The sequence below is a fragment of the Plecotus auritus genome (assembly GCF_963455305.1).
Source record: "Plecotus auritus genome assembly, chromosome: 14".
Classification (NCBI taxonomy): Eukaryota; Metazoa; Chordata; class Mammalia; order Chiroptera; family Vespertilionidae; genus Plecotus; species Plecotus auritus.
Genome location: NC_137780.1, coordinates 8,533,984 through 8,561,381, shown reverse-complemented (window position 1 = coordinate 8,561,381; position 27,398 = coordinate 8,533,984). Strand labels below are relative to the sequence as shown.

The window sequence follows — 27,398 nt, the reverse complement described above, 5'->3', positions numbered from 1 at the left end:
CAGCAGAGACCATGAGATTTACCTTCGAGGTAAGCAAACGCACCATTCAGAAAACACTGTTTTTGGTGACAGCACAAAATGCGACTGTCACAAAGCCACGTCCTCGCAATGCACGAGGCGCGTTCTCTGGATCTGAGGCTCTAGGGAGCGAGACTTGGCAGCTGCCGTCTCCTGTCAGGACAGACGCTCCCCCTGCGGCTTCTCTAGCACTCCAAGCACTAAACGAGGCTTCCGAGAGCACAGGCCGCCGAGCCCGCGGCCGCGCGGCCCAGGCCCCAGCACTTTACCTTTCATCCGGCTCAGGAGGGTCAGCGTGGTGTGCAGACAGCGGACAGACTGCGGCCTCTCCAGGATGTCCTTCTCCTTAGAAAGCCACACGCTCAGGAGCAGAGACTGAAAGAGATGTAGATTCTCTTCAGTTTAGACAACAGTCCACTTAAACTCTCACACTTGTACACGTGATCCAGTGTTTCCGGGAAATGAGTGGGGGCTGGGACATCACGTGACAAGGACAGAACGAGGTGCCCTGTCTGCCCAAGGGATCCCTAGTCCTCTGTGGAGAGAGATCTACATTCCACCTCTCCCCCTCTTCTCTGGTCCACGCACTCGCTGCCTTCCAGCTGGAGCCTCTGTTGAGGTGCATGTCACACTAAGTCCTCAGCTAATGTCATCACCAGGGCCTGCGACTTTAAGAGAAATGATGTGTAACAAAACCCCAACTGTACTGTAGGCTCTCACACACATACGAGTTAAGTTCCCTTGGCACCTGACCATGTGTAACAAAGCCATGGCTAAGTCACACACATAAGAGGTAAGCTGTGGCATCTCCTCTGCTTTGCTTGGGCACTGGCTGTTCTGGGAACGAGCCAGACGTGAGCAGGACGCACGCTCACCGCGTGGCACTCAGACCCGCCCTGTAGGTTCCCTCAGCCAGAGGGCTCAGCAAGGGCCAGGTCGGCTGCCATGTCCCCTGATGGACGTGACCAAGCAGGGTTCTTTTTAAAAGCTCATCTTATTGTACATTCAATTTCTTATTTTAATCTTGGGCTCTGTTTTTTTTTTTTTTGGTTTGTTTTTTAGAGAAGTTTCCCCTCTTCCCATTCGCAGCTGTGAACTGTGAGCCAGGGCGTGCATCCATGTGCATGGGGGTGGTAAGAGAACAGCTTGTGACGGTGGGGTAACTGCCTTGCTCTGTAGAATGAGCAAACGTCAGTGCTGTCGTTTATCCACGGGATGAATCTTTTGTCTACATTTCCTACAGCACAGAGACCAAGGTCTAACATAGACTCTGTTTGGGAATGCCTGATCATCCTGCATTGCTGGGAGGAAGTTCATTCTGATATGAACACAGCTACTGATGGTCGCGGTCCACTGAGAAAGCACGCATGCATGTCAGATGATAAATTTCTTTTAGGCCAACCATGGACTATGCTGTTACAATCTACAGGGAATGAGAAAAAGAAAAGACTGTAACTAAATATGGGGCTTATAAATTTTTTGACCATTTTTAGAAGGTTTTCATGGATGTTCTATGATATGCTTTAGACCAACGGTCGCCAACCTTTCGGACTTCACGGACCACCAGTGGTTGGCGATCGCTGCTTCAGACAATGGTTAAAAAAAAAAAAAAAAAAAAAAAAGATGGGCAGTTCCGATGACGTGAGCAAGAGAGAACAGCATCAGCAACAAGAAGGCTCACCAGCAGCAGCTGCGGGCTGAGTCCTGCCGCCTCCAGCGTGTGGCACAGGTCCTCCGTGGAGCTCTCTCCGTGCAAACACCTCCAAAAGAAGAAGCTGCCTAGTGGGCGGAAACAAGACGCATTAACCAGTGACCGCTTCCCATTCGGACAAGCTTCCTAAACGGCACCCTGACCCCCAAAGAGCAACATAACATGCGAGGGGGAAACTGCTGGTTCAGTCTGCTTGGCTTCGTGGAGCAGAAGGCACCTCCTTACACGTCTAACGCCGTCTCTTAAGTACACTCAGTAATACAACACAACGGCTATGACCCAGTGCCTACACACCCAGGGCATCTTTAGTAAACTGACAAATGCTTCGGTTATTTCGAAATGAACCGAATCTCTCAGATGCTACAAGCTCGTCCAGGCTTCCTTCTAGAGCGGGCGGGATTCCAACGGGGCTCTGTGATCCCCCACCTCGGGCCAGTGCCTCTCACGTAGGCGAGTCCACCCACCTAGAGCCACGTGCTCCTCTTCACTCATCTTCTTGACGTTGATCACGTCTTTCTCATACTCTAAATATTCCAGGAAGGTTTTCACAGGCAGCACACCATCCTGATCCTCGGAAAAGCGGACAGCGGCCCTGCTGTTCCCCTGCTTATACTTCTCTATCAATGCCTGCAGCTTCACGAGTTCCTGTTCATCAAGCCTTAGCAATACAGCCAAGTCCTTAAAAAGAGGAAAAAATTCTGAACAGACCACGTTGCTCTGAGTCTGCCATGGGTGTCAACCCCGTGCCCTGCAGTGAAATGCAGCACCACAAGCCAAAGATGGATTTTTAATTAATGTGACTGCTCCAGTGAACTCTGCTGAGAGCCTAACTCTCAAATGACTCTGCGTAAAACTTGACCCACATTCATGAGGAGGTTATTTAAATAAAGTAAACTAAAAGTACCATTTTTAGAGCATTTCCTGAGATTATACTTGTCTAAAACTTTCAGATTTTAATGAATGTGTTACTGTGTAATAAAAAAAAATTTAACAGGGTGTCAACTGCCACTTGTGATTCTGAGGAAACTAAGGAACTCTTCAATAAGAAACTGACTCCTCATATTCAGCAGCATAAACGCTGGCAAATGTATTACATATGAATTCTCCATGTGGCTCTCGGGGGAAAGGAGATGGGAAGTCCCTGATACAGCCTGCAGCCTTTCGAACCACTCTTCTATACCAATGTGCAGGAACATCTCCTGATCCGATTGTTTTCCTAAATTAGGGAAAAGTACACACACACACTTGAAACACCATACTTGTGCCACAGCAAGCACATCTCGCTACCCCCATGTGACGTAAGGCTGCATCCTTAAACCAGAGCAGCTTTATCTATTTATTGACTAAGGCTGTTGTTTCTACAAACAAGCAGTAAACCACCAAGTGCTACCGAACACATGCCAGCAGTCCATACTATACTGAGTTTAAAAACGAGCTTATGGCCCATGTCCCAGAGGCAGCAAAATGAATTAATTCAGCCCTGAATTTCAGTTCTGTATGCACAAAATTAGCCAGTCAGCCTAGAGACTGAGTGTATGTTGTGTAAAGGATCTAAACAAGTCTACAGCAAATAAGGTTTTAATTCCTAAGAAGTGCTTTAAAAATAGAAAAAGAACAACCTGACAACTAATTTTTAAACATTTGTAATTGTTTTATCTTTGCATATTATGCTGGGCTATCAGGTGGAAACGCATGCTGAGAGCTTAGCAGAGCCATCTATGTAACTTCCTTTGGCAGGGCGTGAGACAGGTAGCTGGGAGCTCATGAAAACATGAGGCACTGAAGAATCTGAAATGCCTAGGCAATCCTGTGGACATAACTCAATCAACCTGAACCTTCCCGTTGCGTGAAATAATTTTACATGATTGGTGAAGTAGGCAGCAAAACAAAAGATCCTGGAAAATGGCTTTGCCATGTGCAATGGTAGTTAGAGAATACTATGAATATATTACTGCTCAAATGCTTTGTAAAATCCATCTATAATCCCAAAGATAAAAAAGATGCTAGAATGTGGGGGTTGTTTCCATTACAGAGAGAAAATCTTCTCTCATTTTTATGTGTAAGAAATTGTTATTCATGTACGCATGTTTCAAGTACATTTCAGATGCACCAGATAATTTTCTTAAAGGAACTACCAGTGACCTGACATCAGTAAAACCAGACAGCTGGCCACGGTCACACAGAAACCAGAGTGGGAGAGGGGACATACTTCTCTCTAGTCCTCACTGAAGGAACTTCACTTCTCTGTATGGAACATAAGGATTTTATATATACGCCTCAGAAATGAATGATACTGCACTGTAATAAATAAAGATTACCAGGTGGTGTCACTTTTGTTTTATGGAATAAAAGCATAGAACATTTACTATAATTATCGTAAACACTTGGATGCACAATAGACTCTTTTAAATATACATTTCTTTATGTGTACACAACAGATGAGCTGCATGAGTTTGCTGACAACACAGAAAATGTGGTCTCTCTGTTTGGCAGAATCATTTGGCTACTTCAGAAAACTGACACTATTTTTTTTGGTCCAGAAGTTGTATTTTAAGTAGTAACCTTAAAAAATGAGTTCAGCCCTGGCCGGGTGGCTCTGTTGGTTAGAGCATTGCTCCGTACACCAAAAAATGAGTTCAGACCCTGGCTGGTTTGCTCCGTGGGTAGAGTGTCGGCCCGTGGACTGAAGGATCTCAGTTTTGATTCCCAGTCAAGGACACATACCTGGGTTGCAGGCTCAATTCCCAGCCCTGATAGGGGCAAGTGTAGCAGGCAACCAATTGATGTCTCTCACATCGATGTTTCTCTCTCTCTCCCTCTTGTTCTGCCTTTCTACTCTTTCTAGAAAGCAAAGGAAAAAAATATCCTCAAGTGAGGATTTAAAAAAAAAATTATTCAGAAAAATTAGAAGCTTCCAGGGTAGTGTAAATGAATTCACAATAAAATTTAATTTTCTGGCATAAATAATATAAACTTAGCAGCAAGGCACAGAGAACCAGCAGGGGGTCTTGCAGAGAAACCACACCTGTATGCTTTATAAAAACTTTCCATTTTCTGCTTCTTTCCTACCAATTTGAAGAACTGAAAATAACCGAGGAGACGATTTTGTATAGTGGGAATGGGAGTACTCACGTTATCAGAGAAGGACGTGTCTGAAGGAGAACCAAGGGCATTTAACTGACTGACAGACTCGTAAAGATGGAGCAGCTTCAGCTTACTGGCACAGAACTGGAGCAGCCCTTCGTCAACAGACTCCACCTCTAAAAGGCAACATGCATTAAAGAGACGTTTCAGATTCATAAGAGGCTTTTCTTCATTAAGTCTCTTAATATTACAAAATTCCCTGCTCTAGTTTATTAAGTACTGGGAAGATTGCACTATAGAAGATAAGGCAAAAATAATTTTTCTATCATGGCCAAAATATTTAAATTTTTAAATGAAATAAGGTCCTCTAATAGTAAAAAGAAATAAGAAAGAAGAAATATCTTGGTGTAATATTCCAATTTAGATAAATGATCTGGAAACAGCTTTGAAAATGTCCTCTTCTCAGCCCATGACTCATCAGCTGCCTATTAGGCTCACTCACTGAAGATAACAAAATTAAAGCTGCTATCGTGTTGGTCACAGATATTACGATTCAACCAGAAACTGTGGATTGTGCCAGATGTATCCTCAAGAAAGGTTGGCAAAGAGACCAAAAGTAGAATTCCTGTCAATTAGGGTTTTTTCTAAGATTAAGAAAGCTCAGATGAAGAGCAACTCATACAAAGAACAGGGAATAAAAAAGTCCCCAAATCCTAAAGGTATGAAATAAGTTTCCTTTTATCTTATCTACTTCATTCCCACCTTAAAGTAATAGGAGAGCATCATAAGCCGTGGATAGCTTTCTACTTCTACGACCAGTTATAGAATGAAGTGAGACCATAACCACCAATCAGTACAATCTGATTACCTTGATTTTTCAAAGTGTCCATGAGAGTTTGGGTGACGTTTCTAAGGCAGGAAAATGGTAGACGTTCATTTGCCAAAATGCTTTCCAAAGCCTAGAAGAAAGATAGCAATCCAAGTCATCAGAAGGCAATTATTTGTTTATATTTGACATTGATGCCTCCACTTTCACTACACCACATTTCAAAGTGAAGCTCACATTTAAGCTGCATTAGTATATATACACCTGTGAGTGAGGGTGCATCGTAAGTAATATGTAATCAATTTCTTGTCATGCTGAACATGATAGGACAAAAAGTTCAGATGAGAATGAAATAACCAAAAGTGACTGGTGTTTAACAGAATAGCCAGGACCAATTAGAGAGTTAAGCTACTCACTAATAAGATGAGTTTGAATAAGTCTGTACTATGTAAATATCAATGAAAAGTAGAGGCTGTTGTAACAAAAGCTGACAACTTAATTACTGCTTAATTACTGCATATGGGCGGGCTGACTGAATCTAGGCCAATCTAGATATATAGGGTGTCCCCCAAAAATGTATACACACTTTGAATGACTATAAAGTTAGTGTTTATTAACATACAGTTCATTCTCAAAATTTAAAAGAACCTACGGAAATGAATAATTTTTTTTGTCAATGTGTTTTCACATTGATGACCGTTCTAGTCCAGGCTCTGCTGATAAAGTGAAGCAATGGAATCGCAAACATCAAGAATCATCTCATTGGGTATTTGTGGGCCCTCAATTCGTCAGCTGTTGATGGTTTTGTGCCATAAACTTTATCTTGTATGTATCCCCTTTAAAAAGTCTAGTGGATAAATTTTCTTTGTTCAAAGCTTAGCCTGGCTTCACCCAATATTTCAAATCAGTCAAACCTGAAAAGGAGTGAAAATTAAGTGAGTTATCAGCTGTTAAAGTGTGTATACATGTTTTTGGGGTACCGTATATATACTCCCCCCACCTCACTGCACCTGCCCCTTCCTTCTCCTGGTAGAAATGTAAGAGCCTTTAGCACCAGTTCCCAAATCTCTCTTCATGCCTAAAGAGGCAACCATCAGAATCCCCAATGGGTTGGCCACAGCAGTTACAGCTCATACTATCATTTCACATTAGCACATTAAATTGGATTTTTATTGATGAGGTGAGTACAGAAGGTTAGTCTGAGAAGTGGCATGAGACAAACACCAGCTGTGTGTTTGTGGGGGAAACGGGCTTAGCAGGTGGCTCGAGAGGCGGGCCTGGCCTATGATGACACAGCTACCAGGAGGCTATAAAGAAAGTGACCACCAGCGGCAAATACCCCGGGAGATGTCATCTGCATCTGCTCTGTCTACTCGGACACAAGCCGGCAGCTGGCTTGCTTTCTTCCCTGCTGTTCAGTCTTCCCAAGTCAAAACGAGTTTCTTTTCTCCCCTTAGTGTCAAAAACAACACGCAACTTTCACTATTAGGTTTTCTGGCATTTTTATAAAATTCATAACGTCATTCACAATTCAGTAGTATAGTAACAACAACAACAACAACAAGTCAAGATGACAGTTTGCACTATGCTCACGTTTCCCAGGATGTGAGAGAAGAATGATGGGGTCAAGACGAGAAGGCGTGTGTGGTTATGACCCCCCCTTTCTGCTACTGATTCCCTGAGCGGCCTGCCTAGATGCCCACCTTGTCATGAGAGTGTCATCCTTAAAAACCGAGACTCTGCCCTGAGGCAAGGAGAGCCCTCGGGCTCCGAGCCAACCAAGCCCCCTTAGGAGTAAATGCAAGAGGAACGCTTCTTCTACTTCTTGTTCTTTTTTTTGGAGAATTTTTATCAGAGATTTTTGAGCCAAGCTGTCAGTGGGATGGAAAACTCGACTGAAAGCCACAGGGACTTGCCTATTATACAGTAAAACAATACAACGTGTTTTAAAAAATAAAATGGCAAAAAGAAATCAGTAGTCATCGAATCTGCCCACGTATCAGACACTGGATCACAGAAATGACACATACAGTGAGGTCCCTATTGAAGGAGCTCCACACAGGGCCAGATGAAAAGGTGGGGAGCCATGGCTAGTATTAGCTACTGGGTTCGATGAGCAGTGGAGGAGGAGCTCGCTGCATCCACGGGCGGAAGCGTCTGGAAGGCTGTGGAGCTAAGACCTGAGCGGCATTACTAGGGGACTGACAGGAGTGTCGTGCAAGAAATCACGAGGCACCACATTAGAGCCCTGGCGTGGAGGCTGGGGAGCAGCGTGGTCCCTTACACAGTACGAGTGAGACATGAGTCAGGACAGGATTTCCAGAAGCAATTGACCACCAACCAGGGCAGCTGAAGAGGCTCCGTGCCTAGCAGTTCCCCTTGGGCATAGATGCTAGAGAAACGCTTCTTTTTTTTTTTTTGGAGAATTTTTAGAAAAGCTCTTTGAGTCAAGCTGACGACATATGCCAGGGAGCAAGACGTCCGATGCCACAGAGCAAGTCCTGCTCTCGGGCACCAGGAGACACACACACACAGCAGGAAGGTCACAGTGCACGGTTCCTAACAGCAGGACACGGGAAACGCCCTAAGTGTCCTCTGGCGGGAGGTGACTAAACTGCAGTCAGTGGAACCACAGGGCCCGTCCGCTGCAGCTCGTGCGTCAGTGTGGGGGAGGCCCAGACACATGGGGAAGGAGTGACGTCACAGAAGACGTGGGGCATGACTCCTTTTATACCCAGTCGAAGAGGCAGAGCGTGCATCCATATGCTTTAAAGGAGCCACATAAAAATAACGTAACTCGAAAGAAAAGCAACAGAGAAGCAACATTCTGAACACTGGTACCTGAGGGTTGGGAGAGGGGACGTAGTTGATGAGGGACATGGGGGGGCTCCTCAGAGCTCCTGGTGGTCAGCACGTGGGTTTATGTTATTATTCTTTAATCTCAATGGATGGTATTAAGGGGTGTGTGTGTGTGTGTGTGTGTGTGTGTGTGTGTAAAACACACGCACTTGCCTGTGTGGTAGAATTACTGACTTTTTCAAAAAAGAAAGGAAAAAAAGGATAGCAGGAACCGCCGTGTGGGAATATAAAAAAGGATGAACATGAATAAGAACACGAGAGGAAGCCTAGCCTTTCGTGCTTGCAGGGGAACAAAGAAAATAAGGATTTTCTCCGGAGGGAACTGGAATAGCTATTCAGCAGGAAACTTCACATATACACTCACCTGCTTTTTGGTTGCAGGGTACTTTATATCGAGAATTAATTCCTTTATTTCTGTTTCAACCGAATCTAGAAAGAGAAAATTAGGCAAAGTAGTATTTCCTCTTTTATTGCAGGCAAATTTTATTCTGAAAGAAAAAGGCATCTATGTGAACTGCCCGTCTGCTTAAGGGTTCCTGGTCTCTGGGTCACTGTTACAGATGTGAACCCGAGAGGGCAAGCCACTGGAAAGCACAGTGAGCACCCGCGCCTCACCCCCTTCTGAAGAGCAGCTGTCACAGCTCATGAACGCGGTCCAGTGTCTAACTGCCCCATTTAGATCAGGGTGGGGAGCCCTTTCCCTGCCAGGGGCCACATGGGTATTTACACATCATTCGCGGGCCACACAAAATTATCACCTTAAAAATTAGCCGGCTATATTTGGCCAAACATTGAACTAACTCACCCCTAATGCCTTGGGAAGGCCAGACCAGAGGATTTTGCGGGCCTTATATGGCCCATGGGCCGCACGTGCCCCACCCGACTTAGAGAATAATATTAATTTAAGGAATAACAGAGTATGCTTTAGTATTTTTACTACAAAACACCTACCAAGACTGGGAGATTTTGCTTTCAGTAAGGCTGCTAATTTCTTCATTAAGTGCATGTCCTTGGCCCGTTCACTCTTCTTGTCACTGAAACAGTAAACACAACACGTTCTTACAAATGTGACATTGCTTCCTTCTAATTATGACCCGCCAGCTGTGCCCCATCCTTTACACTCTTCCTACTTAACACACTGCGGGTCAGTAGTTTTATGGCTAGCTTTACCCAGTGGCCAGTAAGTCTCTACTGAAGAGTAGAAAAAACGTTTACATAAATGTTAAAGGCACGCTTTAAAATTAAATACCCATGGCATTTGGAAGTTGTTTATTACATGTTCTTATAAGCTAATATCTTTTTAAAGTATGATACTTTGTAAAACACTGTGTAATATGAAGTGAGAATTCTCGTGATCCGTCCGCAATGTGTTAAGTTTAAAGGTATCAGTCTCATAAGGAAAAAACACACACAGGAAAACAATAACTGCAAAACAACTCGCAGGATGCGGGAGGGACGAGTTAGCAGCGGGGCGCCACTGAGGGACCCCTGAGCAGCCTCACCTCAGCGCCAGGTGGAAAGGAACAGTCACCGTTTTCACACCTGCAGACACGGGATCCAGGAGGCAGATCTGGTAGGTCTGTGGCTGCCAACTCTGGCTGGTGACATTATTTAAGCCCATTATTTTATAGCCAGGATACAGGAGCCTGCATATATAAAGAAATCACAACATCAGAGAAAGGAATGCCACTCGGGGCTTCTATTATAGCCTGGGACCCCAACATTATCCTCAATTCAGAATCATCAATAAGGCATATCATACAAACGAATACCGAAACGGAAGTGAAGCGGGACTCAATTGGCAGAGTTCTGCCTGTTAAAATGTGCTAGAGCCCGGCCAGTGTGGCTCAGTGGTTGAGCATCGACCAACAAGCCAAGAGGTCACTGGTTTGATTCCAGGTCAGGGCACATGCCGGAGCTGCAGGCTCGACCCCCAGTAGGGGGAGTGCAGGAGGCAGCCAATGGATGTTTCTCTCGCAACTATATCTCAATCTCTCTATCCCTCTCCCTTCCTCTCTCTCTAAAAACCAACACAGACATATTTTTTAAAAATGTGCTAGAAAAGGAAATGAACACAGGCCCGTGTTGCAACGGCAAACGAAGCATCCGCCACATCTGACATGTGAAGGCATCTTCCCTCCGGAGCCTCCACGGTGTAGGAAAGGACGGGACTGAAGGCAGCACCAAAGCTAACTCCTTCAGTGGCACATCACGGCCTTTTTGAAAAGATTCCTTTGTTATCACATACTTGCAGGAAAAACCGTGATAAAGTACATGTCGGGTCTCAAACAACTTGCAAACGAAGACGCAGATTGAATCAAAGCTTTACTTGGCTGAGGCTCTGCTGCGCCAGGAAGAGGCGGCCTGCAGCTCACCTGCAGTGCTTCCCCACGTTGAAAGCGCCCACTCTGGGTCCCTGCTGCGTGCTCCACACCTCCAAAATCCCCCTCCTCGGCGCGTAGATCACCAGGAACTGAGCCACTCGACTGGGGCCCTGGGGACTCCCAAAGGGGGAGGCGTCCCCCTTTTCTGGGACTCTTTCGTGGAGGTCCTCTACAACCTGGACCCAGCCAACCTGGGCGTCCCGATACCCTGAAGACAGGAGAAAGGGATGATAATTGGTAAATTACTGTAAGTTGAACAGTAGCCTTCTCAAGCACTATGGGATTTTTTGGGGGGTGGGGAAGGAATTTAAGAAAAGCTATAAAACTTTGTTATTTTTAAATTATGAAATATCTTAAACAGAAACTATTAATAATTATAATAAATATAGCATCAACCATGAAGTCGTAGTAAATCTTGTATTTTGCTCAGTTTGCTTCAGATCGCTCTTTTTTCTTTAAAAAGAAAACAGGTGTCATTGAAGCCTCGTGAGCTTCCTGATTCCCTTCTCTCCCTCCCTTTAAAACACTCTGGGGAGATGATCAGGTTGGGTTTTGAAACGGAAGTCCATTTAAACTTTAAGGAAGAGATCAAACTGATTTCCTGTTACTCAAGTTCCTTCTGGTGGGCAGATGGAGGGAAAGTGTGGCCGCAGAGCGAAGGGAGGAGGCGCCTGCGTGAGAAGATGCCGCCGCGCATCTTCCTTCCTCGGGTGGGTAGCCGCTCTCACAGGCAATCGATGCCTCTCTTCCCAGCACAGGGAGGAGAACTGACGGCACTGGCGGCCGAGAGGTGAGCAGCAGGGCCAGCAACAAGCCCGCCACCAGGGATCTGGGCTGGCTGGCACACCGGCACCTTCTAGGTTCGGGGCAAGTCTTGCTGAGAGCACAGCCTTGATGTTGCTTCGGAAGACGAACACCACGGAGGAATGATGTGTCTGCAGCACTGAACCCTACCTCTGCAGGCACTGAGGCACGTGGCAGGGGAGCACTGCAGGAAGTCGTCGGCAAGGTGAGAACGGATTCAGCCTGGTCCAGAGCAGTTCAATGTCCTCGAGTCCATTATTCCAGGTGCAGACCGGATCGCACCATAACCGTGGTTTCCAACCTGTGCTCCCAGGCTATGATTCCGGGTGATTCCCAGTGATGCAGCCTCCACTTCTTCCTTCGTCAAAGACTTTTTATTTTGTTCGGGTCGACGATGTAACTTCATATTTTCAAGCCTTCCTAACAGTTAGGTAAGACCGTGTGACTAGCTTCTGGCTAATGTCTTATCGAAAAAGGTTGGAGGGGCTTCAGGAAATATCTTCAAAGTAGACTGACTCCTTTCCCCTTCTTCCTTCAGGGGGTACTGACAGGAGGGCTGGCGCTCCAGCAGCCTTTTGCACCAGGAGATAACCTTGGGGGGAAGCTACATGGAAGGAGACTGGGTTCCTGAGGACACTGTGGTGACTTCATACCAATCCTGTACTTGGGTCTCATATTAGCAGCCAAATGCAACTCCCAATTGACACAGTTACCAATAAAGTAAGTGAACTGGCCCAAGCATATGGATAGAGAAATCAAGTCAGCCAAGATGGATTTTGCTAGATTTTACTATCTTAAATCTGACAGACTCAGTATTCTAGATTTGGGGAGAACATCTGACTCAAACATGGCCTTGGTAGCAGGGGCAAAAAAAACCTGAGTTCAGGAATTGACAATGACAGTGAGAATTGAAAAGTACATAAAAAAAGAGGTAGAACAGGCCTATGAGTTCATCAAACTTAAAGACATATCAACTGGATTTCTGGAACAAGTTCTGATCCGAGTTCATGTTTTAAAAAAAAAAAGCATAAAGGATTAAACAGTGTTATCAACCAGAAGCTAAAGAATGATAAGGTTGCTCAACTATTGGGGTAAAAAACAAATTAAGCTTTTTTCCTGAATTTTTGTAAGGAAGTACCTTTCCACATGCGTATTGCAATTCCTCTGGCTACATCCAATAAAATAACTCTGCCAAAATCATCCGTTACTGCTGCCAGAGTGTTACAGGGAGACAGACAAATGCTCTCACCATGGCGTCTAGAATCTGGAAGCCCAAATCTGATATTTAAAAGAAAACAAAAAGCTCAAATCACATTTCAATCTAGAAATATATACCACAATAATGAAATGTGTAAAGGACATAGGATGAACCTGTTTTTACATAAAGAAATATGAACCTTGCACGGACTAATAATTACCCACATAGGAAAGTTCGCCCTGTAAGAAGTTTCCTCCATTATAAAATAAAAACATCTATTTCTTATTTTATAGGTTTTCTATATAAATACCCACAACCTTGTTTTTCAGAGAACATCAAGTACATCATAACCATCTCTCCTTGATTAAGCGATGTGTCATACCCTCACAACCAGCTCCATTCTAGAAAACTTGGCTCCTACAAAGGGATTTGCCGTCTAATTTAAGTTCTTATTCCTAACCTGTTTTCTCTTCGCTAGATCTCACATCCTGCTGATACCAATGTTAATTAGCTTGAAGGGAGCACTTCCCTTCTAAACATTTCTCTCTAAACTGCTCTTGGTCTATAACCAATCGTACTAGAGCTGTGAGTACAATAAGAGTAAAGAGGTACCGAGAAAGAACCAGGCGAGCTCACTCTGATGACAGTCCCTGAGACAAAGGGCTCAGATTTGCTACATCTGTTAGGGATGCATAGGGCCATTTGGTTTATGTCCTGATTCCCGAATGAATTAAAAAATGTGGCATATTGTAAAATAAGATTAAAAAAACCTTAGGAGATAAACTTCAATACGTTTTGATAACATAGTTACATCTCTTTAGGTGAAGAATATCTAAAAGGGGGAAGGGAGTGTTTCTAATTCCCTTCATGGTGGTACTTTATATTCGGTAATAAAAAATAATTTTAAAAAAAATCGAGCAAAAACCACCTCTTCTCCTCCCCAAACCTGACAGCACTAAGGATGGAGGTAAGCAAGGAGCCGAAGCCGGCATTCTGAAGAGGGCCTGAATGCAGGGGGCTCCTGTTTTCATTTTTTTTTTTAAAGAAATCACTAAGTTTTTAAAAATATATTTTTACAGCTTACTGACAAACCAAACTATTTTTAACAAGATCATCAGCTATCACAAAGTTGATGTTCCTGCAACTTAGAAGCTAAGTTTATAGGTGTCTGTAAAACAACAACACCACACACACACAAATACATATTGAGCCCCTGTGATGTCACAGGGAGACAGCAGTGAATGAAACAGGCAAGAACCGCTGTCCTCATGCAGTTTACATTCTACTGAAAAATCATCCCACACCAGTGACTTTTACAGGCTCCAAAGACTCATGAGATTAACCAATCAGCTAAGCTCATGGAAAGACCCTAAATCCCACAGAACGTTTCCAAAACGACCACAATTTGAGAAGAGCATGGCCGACTTGCCTTACAGCTAACGGGGTGGCTGGTTCCACCTTCGGCTTTTGCTTTTGGACAACTTCTTCCTCATGCCTACTTTTCCAACCAAGCCAACCACTGGAAAGAGAGAGTGTGAGAATGAAACCAGGGCTCGCAGAGTGTCCACGTGCAGACGATCACATTAGAAGCCCAAACCAAGCTAGACAAAGTAGATACGGCTTAATTTAACTGGTATGCAATTACCTGGCGGCATTAAACAGAGCAGAAGTGAGTTTGCTGGCAACGGCGAGGGCAACATGAGAGAGCAACGGCTGTGTGCTTCCCTGGAAGACAGAACACGTGCCAGCTGACCAAGGAACAGGGTACGCTTCCTAAACCTTTCTAAACGAGGCCTGCTATAAAGTTTGAAAAAGCTGTAAAGCCTGGATAGCAAGAACCTGTGCAGCCCTTTGAGGGGAGTACAGTAACTTTATTCCGGGAGGTCGCAGTATCACCGAAGTGTTACCTGTGCAGTGTCAACGTCAAAGCCACTGGCATTTTATCTTCAGGAGCTCCCTCTTCAAATTGTAACTGAGTTGAAATTCTTAAACTAGGATATTAAGATGGCATTACTGTAGCAGGGCTGTGGATTTCCCAACCATACACACCTGGCTCTTTGCCCACTTTAAAAAACATATGTATTTTACTAAAGTAAAAAGATAGGTTAGGCCCGTGGTCGGCAAACTGCGGCTCGCGAGCCACATGCGGCTCTTTGGCCCCTTGAGTGTGGCTCTTCCACAAAATACCACGGCCTGGGCGAGTCTATTTTGAAGAAGTGGCGTTAGAAGAAGTTTAAGTTTAAAAAATTTGGCTCTCAAAAGAGATTTCAATCGTTGTACTGTTGATATTTGGCTCTGTTGACTAACGAGTTTGCCGACCACTGGGTTAGGCAATTCTGAGAAGGCTGCTTTTCAAGCGAGAAGTAAGAGCTGCCAAATCTAACTGTCCCCCGTTTTAAGGAGCCATTTTCACCACGTGGATGATGACAGTGGGCAGCCAGTTCTGTCCTGACAATCCTCACTGACGCAAACCCGCGGGGGCTGGTCCACACCCCGAGCTTCTGACCACCGCACAGGAACTCGGGGTCCACGAACTCAGGCCATCAGAAACAAAGTTCAATTGTTTCACACTGACTTCAGTACCTTTCAGTTAATTTAAAGAATTTAGAAGAAAGCGAGCTGAGATTCATATGAGCTTAGACTGAAACTTAGCAATGTACACTGCTTAACCTTTGTAAGGCTCAGGTACCATATCCATTTTTAGACAAGTTGAAAACTCAGTCTGCAGCCTTCCCCATGATCGGGGGGAAGCTCTTACCTCTAAAGCATAGAAGAAGCCAGTGAACGGATTGGACCCCACAGTGATATACTGAGACATGGCAGGTGGGCTGTTCTTAATAGCCGCGTTGAATCCACCGATATTGGAGGCAGTCTTCATTTGATCGAAAGGGGACAGCGTCATAATACCTAATGATAAAGTGACAAGGTATGACCTGAGTGCACTGAAAGGACACAGTCAGTGTAGGCCATTGAATGTTTACTTGAATTCCATTCCAAGACACTAACCGCTCAATTTAACAGATAAAAGTCATTTTTAAAAGCTACAAAATTAATATCGTAATGTACTTGGAAGGTTGAAAGTGCACCCATAAGTCCTCTAAGCTATGAAACATTCCATCTCTTCGCTGCTCCCTCTGCTGAGAATGCTCTCCCAGCGCCTCTTCCCGGAGCTGGCTCCTCCTCACCCTCATGCCTCAGTCTGAATGCCACTTCCCTGGACAGGCCTTTCCTCACAGGTCCCCCTGGAGTACCCTCTTCCTTGATCACAACTCTGATGATTTATTCATGATGCGTCTAACTCTGATGTCACCATATTTAAAAAATTGGTTCAAAAGTTTACTGTTTATCTCCTTATCACCAGAATGTACACTTCACCCGTCCGCCTTTTATTTCTAGCACCAATATTAGCTGCTGGGACACAACAGGCACCTGTTCATTTATTTGCTGAATGAACTAATCAAACCTTTGCATAAAGTCCATTGCACTTTTCTTTCTTCATTTTGTAGGCTGGGAGATAAGTGAATAGAGTCAGATTTTTCTCCCCATTCATTTTTCCTAGCCCGTTTCACTGTTCCAAAGTTTAATTAACAGCACAGGGACGCTACCCTGAACTGAACTCAACACTTTGGAATTTTGTAGCAATTTTACTAGTATGTTAGCAAAAGAGTCAAGACAAACTGAATGTCTACCAGTAAGGTGTTAATACAGAGGATTCCATACAACCCTATGCAACAGTAAGCAGACCATCTGTCCAATATCTACTGTTTGGCCTCTAGATCACACTCCTGCCCTATCTCCCTGCTCACTCCCGGGGCCAGTGTGCAGATCCTGCGGACTTGCAGTTGGGGTCAGACAGCTGGGACGCCCCATCAGCAGGTCAAAGAAAGTAAGGAGAATGAAGCCAGGATACCTACTTCCCGTGACCACTGAACAAAAGCCCATCCCTTCTCAAGGGCAAAATACATCTCAACTCTGTTCACCTCTCTCCAGCTCCCCTGCCTGCACCCGAGACAGAGCCTGCTCTCAGGTGCTGAGCCAACTCATCATCTCCAAGTCCTGGCACTGCTCTGGGCCCTCATCTCTTAGGCCTGGGAGTGGGTAACAGCTGTGCTGTTAACCAGCCCGAGACCCTATCCCAAATGGGTGGGTCTCCCAGACCACACTTTATAGTTTCTCTGCAAATAAACCCCTTTCAATGACCTTATTTTAAGATGTCATCTGTCTTCTATTAGGACTCTGATAAAATGTTTATTTGGCAAAATTGATGTGAAAGCCTCTTTATAATATGTTGATAAGAGCTATAATAGTTTGTATGAATAATCCTAGTTTTGAAAGCCTGTCTACATAACATACATATGGTACATATACAACTCTGAACGAATGTTTACCAAAATGCCAATGATAAGTATTTCTAGGTGGTAGAACGTAAGGGGATATTTTTTCCTTTTCTCTTATCATATTTATGTATGACTTAATTTTTAACAAGCAAATATTACATTGATAAACAGAAAAAAATATTAATAGAATTTTCTTCATCTCCACCCCATTTCTACCACCTTAATTCAGGAGCCCATTACTTCTTACCAAGATTATTACAGCTTCCCTACTGTACTCATTTTCTAGTCTTGACCCTTACATCGCAGCCTCTGAACCACCGAAGTGACTGTCCTAACAGGCTGACATAGTGTCGTGCTCTTGCTCCCAGTTCCTCAGTGGCTCCCAGTGTGGCTGTGGGAAAGCTCCAAGTGCCTCTTGCATAGCACACCGGGCCCTTCAAAACCTGACTCCTGGTTCTATACTTGGCCTTGCTCTTGCCAGTTCTCCTGGGCATCCAACTGTTTTTCCAGGAGACAATGCACTTCCACCCTCATGCCTACATGGCAAGAATACCTTCTCTGGGTCTGTTCTCTGTGTCAAGTCCTTCTTCTTCCAGTCCCGGATTAAAGTCCACCCCTCCTCCCCACTCCCTCAGTGCCGGGGCCTCTCCCTGCTCCACTGCAGCAGCCCACTGTCCACTCCAACGACTGTTAGGCTGTGGTCCTGTTCCACAGGTTTCTGCCCACTACACTCACACTTCCTGGTAGCAGTGATCGTGTCTTCTCGGCTCTATTCCGATGCCCAGCACGGTGAGCCTTCAAATACTGGTTTCAAGGAGAAATCTGCTTTTCTCTATATTCTGCTGGCTTAAAGGTTACATTTTTAAAACACTAATCTATAGGGGAATTATATAGATTAAACTTGTCTGCAGAAAAATTAAATCAAATTGTGACAACACTGCACAGTACCACCACTGAGGTTAAAACTGTGGAAGACATAAGCCCATGACAATCCCTAAGTCTGAACCAACTTCCATGTGTCTCACTAAAAGCAATGCATTTTCTTTTCACATAAGAATAAATCTACAGTTCGAATCAATGAGATCCTGCAATCAAAAGGAATAAAAGGTAAATTTTGAAGAACTGAACCAGTAATGCTTACCAACACTAGCATGATCAACGATAGTGTCAACATCTTGTAGACCCCATTTCTTATAAGCTAATGGTGGTGGCTGTATGTTCTCATTGCCTGAAGCTGCAGCTGTCAAAGACAAAAATTAGACAAACCAAACTTCACTGTGATGAGTACCATGAAGTTTTATATTTTTTTAAAATCACAAAAAAAGTAATAACATTTTATGTTTTTATTGATTTCAGAGAGGGGAAGGTAGAGGGAGAGAGGGGTAGAAGCATCAATGATGAGAGAAAATCAGATGTCTCCTGCACGCCCCCTACAGGGGATCAAGCCTGCAACCTGGACATGTGCCCTGTGGGAATCAAACTGTGACCTGGTTCATAGGTCGACACTCAACCATTGAGCCACGCCAGTCGGGCTATAGTGACATTTTAAGTGTCCCCAAGACAGTAAGTTTATAGTGGGATAAATTTCAAAAACTATGAAATAGCTATAAAAATTCAACTGAATTCTGACTTAGTAGAAAAACGTGTCTATTAGAGATGCACATTTTACCAAATCCGTGAACAAGCCCGTTGTTCCTGTGCTGGTCACACTCGCCTCTGGCAACTGATAGGTTAAATAGGTTAAATGAAATTAGACAAACATCACCACAAGTTAGCTATTTCTTGCCAAAAATTACCTTTTGCTACCTGATTTCGACAAGCACGAAGAGACTGAAAAAGGCTAAATCCATCAATAGTCACAATGGCAGCAGGATATAAGATACTCAGCTCTTCATTCTAACAAAGAAAGAAGAAAATAATAAATCATCATTGCCAAATAAATGTATCCATTTTCCTATTAGAGCTGAATGTCATGACTAATGTAAAGTAAAAAATACTATGACAACAACTGTCAACCAACCAACACAAAAAACAAACAAAAAAACACACAATATAACGAGAGGAAAAAGTAAAAATAAATGAAAAATTAATTTCAGGATGTTTTTGGCCAAGGAATTAAGATTCTTCTCAAATACAAACTTTTGTTCATGGTGAATAATGCTTTCAGGATATAAGGTGAGATTAACAAAAAAGGTATATGTTTTATAAAAATAAAATACAGTCATTGTGCAAATACAAACATTATATAAAAGTAGAAAGAAAAAAGGAAAACTCACCTGAAATCCCTGACAGGTCTCAGTACACATCCTCACATATAATCATACACTTTTATGTGAGAACTAGAGGCCCGGTGCACAAAATTTGTGCACAGGGGTGTGTGTCCCTCAGCCCAGCCTGTACCCTCTCCAATCTGGGACCCCTCGAGGTATGTCTGACTGCCCGTTTAAACAGGCAGTCGGACATCCCTCTCACAATCCAGGACTACTGGCTCCCAACTGTTCGCCTGCCTGCCTTCCTGATTGCCCCTAACCGCTTCTGCCTGCCAGCCTGATCACCCCCTAACCCAGCCATGGGCAAACTACGGCCCGCGGGCCAGATCCGGCCCGTTCAGCTGTTCTATCGGGCCCGTGGAGCCGAAAGAGTGGAGGGTTCTCTTGCTCTCCCCTCCGCTCCTTTACTTTGAATTTATATTAGTTCACACAAACACTCCATCCATGCTTTTGTTCCGGCCCTCTGGTCCAGTTTAAGAACCCATTGTGGCCCTCGAGTCAAAAAGTTTGCCCACCCCTGCTAACCACTCCCCTGCCAGCCTGATTGATGGCTAACTGCTCCCCTGCCAGCCTGTTTGCCCCTAACTGCCCTCCCCTGCAGGCCTGGTCACCCCTAACTGCCCTCCCCTGCAGGCCTGGTTCCCCCGCAACTGCCCTTCCCTGCAGGCCCGGTTGCCCCCAACTTCCCTCCTCTGCTGGCCTGGTCACCCCTAACTGCCCTCCCCTGCAGGCTTGATCGCCCCTAACTGTCCTCCCTTGCAGGCCTGGTCCCTCCCAACTGCCCTCCCCTGCTGGCCATCTTGTGTCCACATGGGGGCAGCCATCTTGTGTGTTGGAGTGATGGTCAATTTGCATATTACTCTTTTATTAGATAGGATATACCACCTATATTATCCCATAACATGTTTTAATTACTCAATAATATGTCAATGATTTTCCATTTTGCTAAGTGAACAAATAGTTTTTCATTGTGGCTATACAGCAATTAACTAGGCATTGCTTTACATTACTAATTAACTCTTTCACAGGAATTAATGGGTATTTAGTCTTTCTTATAAGATTTATTTCTTCTATTGCTCCAGTCCTTATAACCCTAGTCCATCTATAATGCTAGTGAAGTCCCCACAGGCACACAATATATACACCTGTTAACTTCAAATCTTTTGGAAACAGGGTGGTACAAAGAAGGATCGAATATACGGGGTGTCCACCAAAATTATATACATAGTTTGAATAATTATTAATTCCAATGGGTTAAATCTGAAAAGAAAGAAACATCAACTGGGCTATCAGGAAAAAGTGTGTATACATTTTTTGGGGGACACCTTGCACATATATTTTGATACCTAAACCCAAATTAAAACTATATAAAGTTATATAATATCACATTTTTGTTTTAAGTCACTATTAAATTCTAAAAATAAGAAACCTTTCTTGGCCTCTAATTAAAGTATTTTATTTTACTGCAGAACAAACATGCAAAACTTCATTAAGTAAGTAATAGCACCGCTGGTATTCTCTTTGCTCAGCTGTAAATTGGTTGTATCTCAAGAATGTGACAGTCCAGCTAACCATGCCACCAGACAAAGACAGCTTTACCTCCCACCTGACACAGAGGGAAGACGCAACTTCAGGTAAAGCCACTGGTACTTGAATATGAACTCTCACATACCTGCTCAGTCACGCCCGGATGTCGTGGGATCTCATAAGTCCTGCATTTAAGCTGCAGCACAGGGTCCTCATTCAGAAGCTGTGCGAGCAACAGCACCCCGTTCTAGAAGGAAGCACAGAGAAGGGCCCGGCTTGATTTCTCACCAACATACCTGAGCAGGTGCAGCCTGGCAGGGAGTACCTTGTCCCCAACAAGTTCTCCACGGATACCAGGTCCTCGCTTCTCAGAAGAATACAGCTTCTCTTCTGTATCGCTTTCTACCACTGCCCCTCCCCTGCCCAGCCTCCACCCCCATAAAGCACCAACCAGCAGGAACGAGTCACAAACGAGTACAGTGGTGCCCAGCTAGGTGTCCAGTCACTGCTGTTTCCAGCCAGTGGGCCGGGGCTCACCTCCGTGTAGAAGCGCACGGAACCCGAAGTGAAGCCCAGCACGATGCAGGTCCAGTCAGGGCGGCCCGTGGAGCTCCTGCCACAAACGAAAGTCATGACCGGAACGGCCCAGCAATCACAGCAAAGCAAACAAACCCCTCCTGCCCATCCTCACCTCTTCTGGCTTGCCAGTGGGATGCACAGGGCACTGGTGACATGCTCCCTGAGAACACAAACAACAGCATGAGCTTATCTCCTGGATGAACTGCTTTTACTTCTCTCTAATGTGACGTTAAAGGGCGGTGAGAAATGAGCTCTGTGGACCAGTCTGATTCAGCGCCTCAGTAAAACTCCACCGTAAGCACTGGCTGGTTTGGCTCAGTGGATAGAGCGTTGGCCTGCAGACTGAAGGGTCCCAGGTTCAATTCTGGCCAAGGGCACATGCCCAGGTTGTGGGCTCCATCCCCACAGTGTGGCGCGTGCAGGAGGCAGCCGATCAATGATTCCCTGTCATCACTGATGTTTTTTCTCTCTCTCCCCTCCCTCTTCCTCTCTGAAATCAATAAAAATATATTTAAAACAAAAAAACTCCACTGTAAGTAGGACCACAGAATCCATTCCCATGAAAGGCAATGCCACATTCACTTGAGGTTAATTTAAAAGCCGTATTTTTCATTCTGTATTGTCATGAAAAGCATGAAATTAAAGAAAGCAAAACCTGTCGGCACACTCCGATTACGTACACAGAACTGAGACCGTATCGAAGCTCACCAGGCTGCCGCCTCAGCCCACTGCCCTCTCCTCCGCATCGGTGAGAACTTGGGCGAGGGCGGGAGGAGCCGTCGGTCACGGTTGTGCAGGTCTGCAGAGCCCATGCTCCAGGGACCTACTGTCCTCCAAGCAGTGGGCTGCTGCTTTCGGGTTTTGCAGAAACTGGCCCTGATAACCTACCTCTCAGCACAGGTGAGGGGGGATGGCCCCTAACGGTTCTTTTTTCTGACACGTAGGCTTGAAAAATTTGTCAGGAGCTCGGAGACCAAGCCTCAAAATTAAAATAACTTCTTGACTGACTATTATTTAACCAGTCAAACCCCAGGACTGTAAGGAGAAACTAGATTCCCATAAACCAGGGAATCACTGAACAAAATCAATCTTTTTGCTTGTTGTCTTTAAAGGAATTCAACCATTATGTTTGCTTTGCACTCATGACAGAACTGAAGTGTCTTTAAAATGCTTTAGACTAAATGACTTAAGGAGAAGTATTTTCATTTTTTGATAAGAGTATCTACAATGTGCAGGCATGTGCTATGGGCTTCCACTTGGTTTTCTTTCATCTGAATTCAAAGTCTAAAAAATCGTAGTCATTCTGATCAGAGAGCTTTGGGTCATAAAAACGTAATTAGAAACCGTTTTGGCTCCAGGTTGAGGCTAGCAGCTCCTTCATGTAACCATGTTAGAGATCTGGTTGTATGACTCTTACTGGGCCAGCAGGAAACCTTGAATTCACCAACTTGCTTTTTTGAAGTATTTGTGAGTTCTAAGAATTCATGTAGCCCTGGGGTGGTGAGCACACAAAACAATGTAGAGATGGCATGTTACAGAACTGCACACCTGAAACCTATGTAACTTTATTAGCCAATGTCACCCCAATAAATTCAATAAAAATAAAAACAGAAATGAAAAGAAAAAAAAGAATGACTGTAGCACTGTCCCCTTTAAGTACAAGTCCAATGCCAGCAAAGCAGAGAAGACAATTATTGCCCTTGACTTTCTGGCTGAATAAAATTAGCAATGAAAGACGGCGGAAAAGACAAAATGTAGAGAAGATGTTATAAAATTTTCTCTGACCTCTTCTTTAAATCCTCTCCAAACAGTTGTGTGTGTTTTTAAGTGATCACCTGATGAGTCAAATTAAAACTTGCTAACTGAGTCATGCTCTACCACCTCAAAGCTGGAATGAACATACACTTTCCAAAAATGAAACTTCTTAATAGATCAGCTTACAATTCAAACCATTTCATATACGCATTTAAGACACATAGAGGCAAAAAATTAACCGGTACCTACCCTTCTTCGACATTTAAAGAGCCACTCCAACCAACAGCAAATTGCATTTCTTCCTTTCCTTTATCACTATATTTCCATTTTGCTGAAAAAATTATCATATAAAATAACTGTAATATACTAAAACAGTAATTTATAAATTTCATTCTTTCCCTTTAGAAGGATGAGTACAAAATTTAATAGTTCTATATTAATAGATTTGGGTCATAAATATAAGAGAATGTTCAAAAATTTTAATAAGATATTTATAAAACTCTACCCTTCGTCTCTCCTTCCTCCAATTAAATCTATAATAAAGTTATTAATTCATATATACCCCCAAACTATTTTATGTATAAAACTACTTTTACCTTTAGATGACAAGAAAACTTCCTGTTAGATTTATGCTACTGGAGGGTAAATCTGCTTTATAAGATCATCCCACAGCCATTCAATATAGGATCTCATCTTGATCAGTGAGATTTTCCTATGCTCTGTATACCCAAACCATAATTTTAACCTTCAGCAGACATCATGAGCTGAAAACTTATGTCCCAAATAGGAAAATGCAGTACTGTGAGTTTTCAATTCCAGTTGACAATCTCCTCGCTCTCATTATTACTGAAAAGGGTCAGCGGCCCTCTGAACCCTGGCTGCCCTTGCAAGGCCTGGGCAATGCCCAGCAATGTCTCTGAAGTGCCACAGAGAGATGGCTAAAGTGTGTGCTGCCAAGAAAGAAAACTGAGAGGGGGAAAAAAACAAACAAACCAGAAAAGGAAAAAAGACAAAGAAATACAAAAAAGGAAATACAAAGTTTTATACAATATATAACATAAACTTTCGAATGCCACCATATAATGCACACAATAGAAATAACATCGTTTGTTTCTAATACATCTTCTGTTCTAGTCTATGCATTGAAATTAAGGCCACTGGGAAATAACAGATACTCACGCACTAGAAATACAGCTTTCTGCTCCCGGGCTATCACCATAAGATCATTGGTTGGCGATAAGGATAAAATGCAATCTTGAAGCCAGGAAGTTTTTTGTGTTTTGCAAGTATTTCCTTCTTCTTCCTGTGGGTAAAATTGCCAAGACTGTATATGCAAAAATATCGGGAGTATTTCAACTTAGCTTGTCCACCTTGAAGGGCGAGGGGGAAGAAAAAAGGGGAAAGAAATCTTCCCAATTATTTTATAAAGTCTCAGTAATAATTCTTATCAAAACATGTTAAAGATAACCAGCAAAATATCCACTACATACAAACCTCAGCTTTGAATATTAATGCAAAATTTTTTTTTAAATCAAAAATTTTTTAATGTAAACAAATATAAACTAGCAAGACATTAAAAGAATTTCACGTAGGGGTCTCTCCGAAAATGACTGAGGATTAGAAAATGCAATAATAATCCTATGCCAGAGACAGCCAGGCAGTCTGCAGCCAGAGAGCAAAAAGAAATGTCTGATGATTAAGGCTGTAGGATCTGTGAACTATTTGCTACATATGACACTTTTTTCTTTTTACTTGACCTGAAAGGTTTCTTCATTTTTTCAACTGAGAATTTATTCATGCGTAAGTAAATTCCCAGAGTGAAAAAAATCACCAGATCTTAAAAGGTCTGCTTTGGAAGGTCTCTCTCCTACTCCTGTACTCCAGCTGCCCTGCTCACTCTGGAGACAACCCACACAATCAGTTCAGGTTGTATTTCCAGGAAGGCTTTCTGCACATGCAAGTAAATACATTTACTACCCTTTCCCCCTTTTTCTAACACAGATGGCAGCACAGTATATACAGGCATTCACAGAAGTAGGTTACAGAAGACGACGAATAATACGCTAACTAATAAATAATACAAGAGTGTGGGTCTGTCCCACGTCAGATGTTTTAGATGTTTCGAGTCCAAGTCCAAGTAACACCACCAACGTCCTGGAACAGAAGAGATGAGGAAATCCCCTTGCCAGTCCGGGTCACAGTGAACTAGTGTTGAACTCATTTGCTTATATAATGAACAACAAAGCTGGATTTCCAACTTGCCAGAAAAGCTTAGGCTGGAGAGTGGGCTGGAAAGCCCTAAGGAGAATGTTCGGTGAGTACCAGCACACACTGGGCACCGCCAAGATGCAAGCTCATCGGTTTGTTGTGTACCATCAAGGTATCTGCCTACCAATTATGTTTTCTGAAAACTTCCCCCATAGTAATGGGACCCATAGTCATCAATACTGCTCCCTGGAAGGTACTGATTCTAAAACAACACCATCATTTGACAAGCTAGTTAATTTCCCAAGAGAAGTATGAAATTAAAAAAAAACAACAAAACAAAAACAGGACCAACCAGGACTACCTTGGCTTTCCACAAAGACTAGCCCCTACCAATACTAAAGTGAACATTAAATGCTCCCATTGGCTACAAGCATAACTCCTGTTGGGGCTTGGGGAGAGAATGTATACTTGTATTTAAATGTGGCCTAAACTTCAAGGACCTTTTTTCTTTGACTTGAGAGCAGTAAAACTTTTTTCTTAATGTGAGCAAATATGGATTATGAAACATAGATTATAAGAAGGAATTCATTCTAAATAACTAGGGCTATCTTTTGATTTTAAGCCCACAAATTTGTCAAGTGATTATTTTTTCACAATGAAGCAGATGGTAAAAATTGCAGTGATTTAACCAGCCTTTCAATTAGAGCTAGCCACACCGGGGCTGGTAAATTACCCCTCTGTAAACAGACTGGCACACGGTTTTGGTACCTCAGCTGCGGGGATGACGAGATTGCCACTGAAGTAGCTGAAATAGTTTTTCAAAGTTGTCAACTTTAGTATAATGAGTCCACGACTTGCAATTTACATTGTCACTGTCACTGTGCTTTCACAGACATTTGCATACTGCAGTGGAGAATCCAGTATAATTAAGGGGCTGTCAGCAGATTCCCTGTAATTCGCACCAGTTTCCCATCTAAATCATAGAAATAAAATAGTCGTCTACACTTTCTAAACCAAGAGATGTAAGGGCTTCAGCAATACTGCAACACAAAAAGTAAATAATGCTAAATAAGTAGGCTTGTCTCCTCCCGCCCACCCAGTCCGCTATCAACATATGTAATGTCCGATATATCTCAACATGTTTTTTTTGTTGTTGGTGTTTTAGGTAGCAGGACTTTTCATTCCCACACAAAATTCTATGCAACAGACTAATATATGAGACAGATAAAAGCAGAGCTGAGGACAATACAGCAGCTCTGTGGAGCTCTAGCGCTCTAACAAGTATGACAAGTCCTGGTCTAGGCCATCTTCCACGCTAGAAACTACAATTCTCAGATGCAAGGTCTGAGGTCTTTTCAAAAATTAAAGTAGGGCAAGGCAAGAGGCTCTTTCTAAATTTCATTACTAACCTGATTACAGGTGACCCAACAAACAAAATTTACAAACAAAATTAGTCACATAAACCTACAATTTCAATTTTTAAAACAACTTTTCTGCCTAACTTTAAAGCAAGTTAATGATAATTCAGTAACTCTTACAGTTTTACTTCCATTGGCAATTCAAGTAGGATCGATTCTATTATTATTTATTTTTAAATTGTATGCATACTATGATCCCATTTTAACAGAATTCTGTTTGCTCATTCATTCAGTCACTCAACCAGCATAAAGCTATAGCAAAATGCCTACCTTTATAAGCCCTTAAAGTCAATAACGAGACATGCAGGGAAGGTAGGTGTTGAGTTTGCTGTTTCCATTCTGATTAGGAGGCTACATCTTGGCTACAGCATATACTTTTGCGTTTCATACATCGGCCAAAATTTGCTCTTATTCTCGTTC

General features: G+C 43.4%; 1 protein-coding gene across 1 annotated transcript in view; it reads right to left on the bottom strand.

Annotated features, from left to right (window-relative positions):
* RAB3GAP2 (RAB3 GTPase activating non-catalytic protein subunit 2) overlaps nt 1–27,398 on the bottom strand; it is a 54,317-nt gene that overhangs the window by 14,547 nt on the left and 12,372 nt on the right. Inside the window, exons 3-22 of the mRNA XM_080650942.1 lie at nt 24,532–24,655; nt 23,602–23,683; nt 21,710–21,757; nt 21,556–21,631; nt 21,164–21,265; nt 19,018–19,117; nt 18,363–18,461; nt 15,643–15,791; nt 14,530–14,609; nt 14,314–14,403; nt 12,825–12,964; nt 10,874–11,090; nt 10,001–10,144; nt 9,450–9,532; nt 8,863–8,927; nt 5,682–5,772; nt 4,862–4,989; nt 2,194–2,407; nt 1,700–1,797; nt 288–393 (exon numbers count right to left, since the gene is read on the bottom strand). Coding sequence (XP_080507068.1) covers nt 288–393; nt 1,700–1,797; nt 2,194–2,407; nt 4,862–4,989; nt 5,682–5,772; nt 8,863–8,927; nt 9,450–9,532; nt 10,001–10,144; nt 10,874–11,090; nt 12,825–12,964; nt 14,314–14,403; nt 14,530–14,609; nt 15,643–15,791; nt 18,363–18,461; nt 19,018–19,117; nt 21,164–21,265; nt 21,556–21,631; nt 21,710–21,757; nt 23,602–23,683; nt 24,532–24,655 — 2,236 coding nt within the window. The remainder of the gene's footprint in view (nt 1–287; nt 394–1,699; nt 1,798–2,193; nt 2,408–4,861; nt 4,990–5,681; nt 5,773–8,862; nt 8,928–9,449; nt 9,533–10,000; nt 10,145–10,873; nt 11,091–12,824; nt 12,965–14,313; nt 14,404–14,529; nt 14,610–15,642; nt 15,792–18,362; nt 18,462–19,017; nt 19,118–21,163; nt 21,266–21,555; nt 21,632–21,709; nt 21,758–23,601; nt 23,684–24,531; nt 24,656–27,398) is intronic.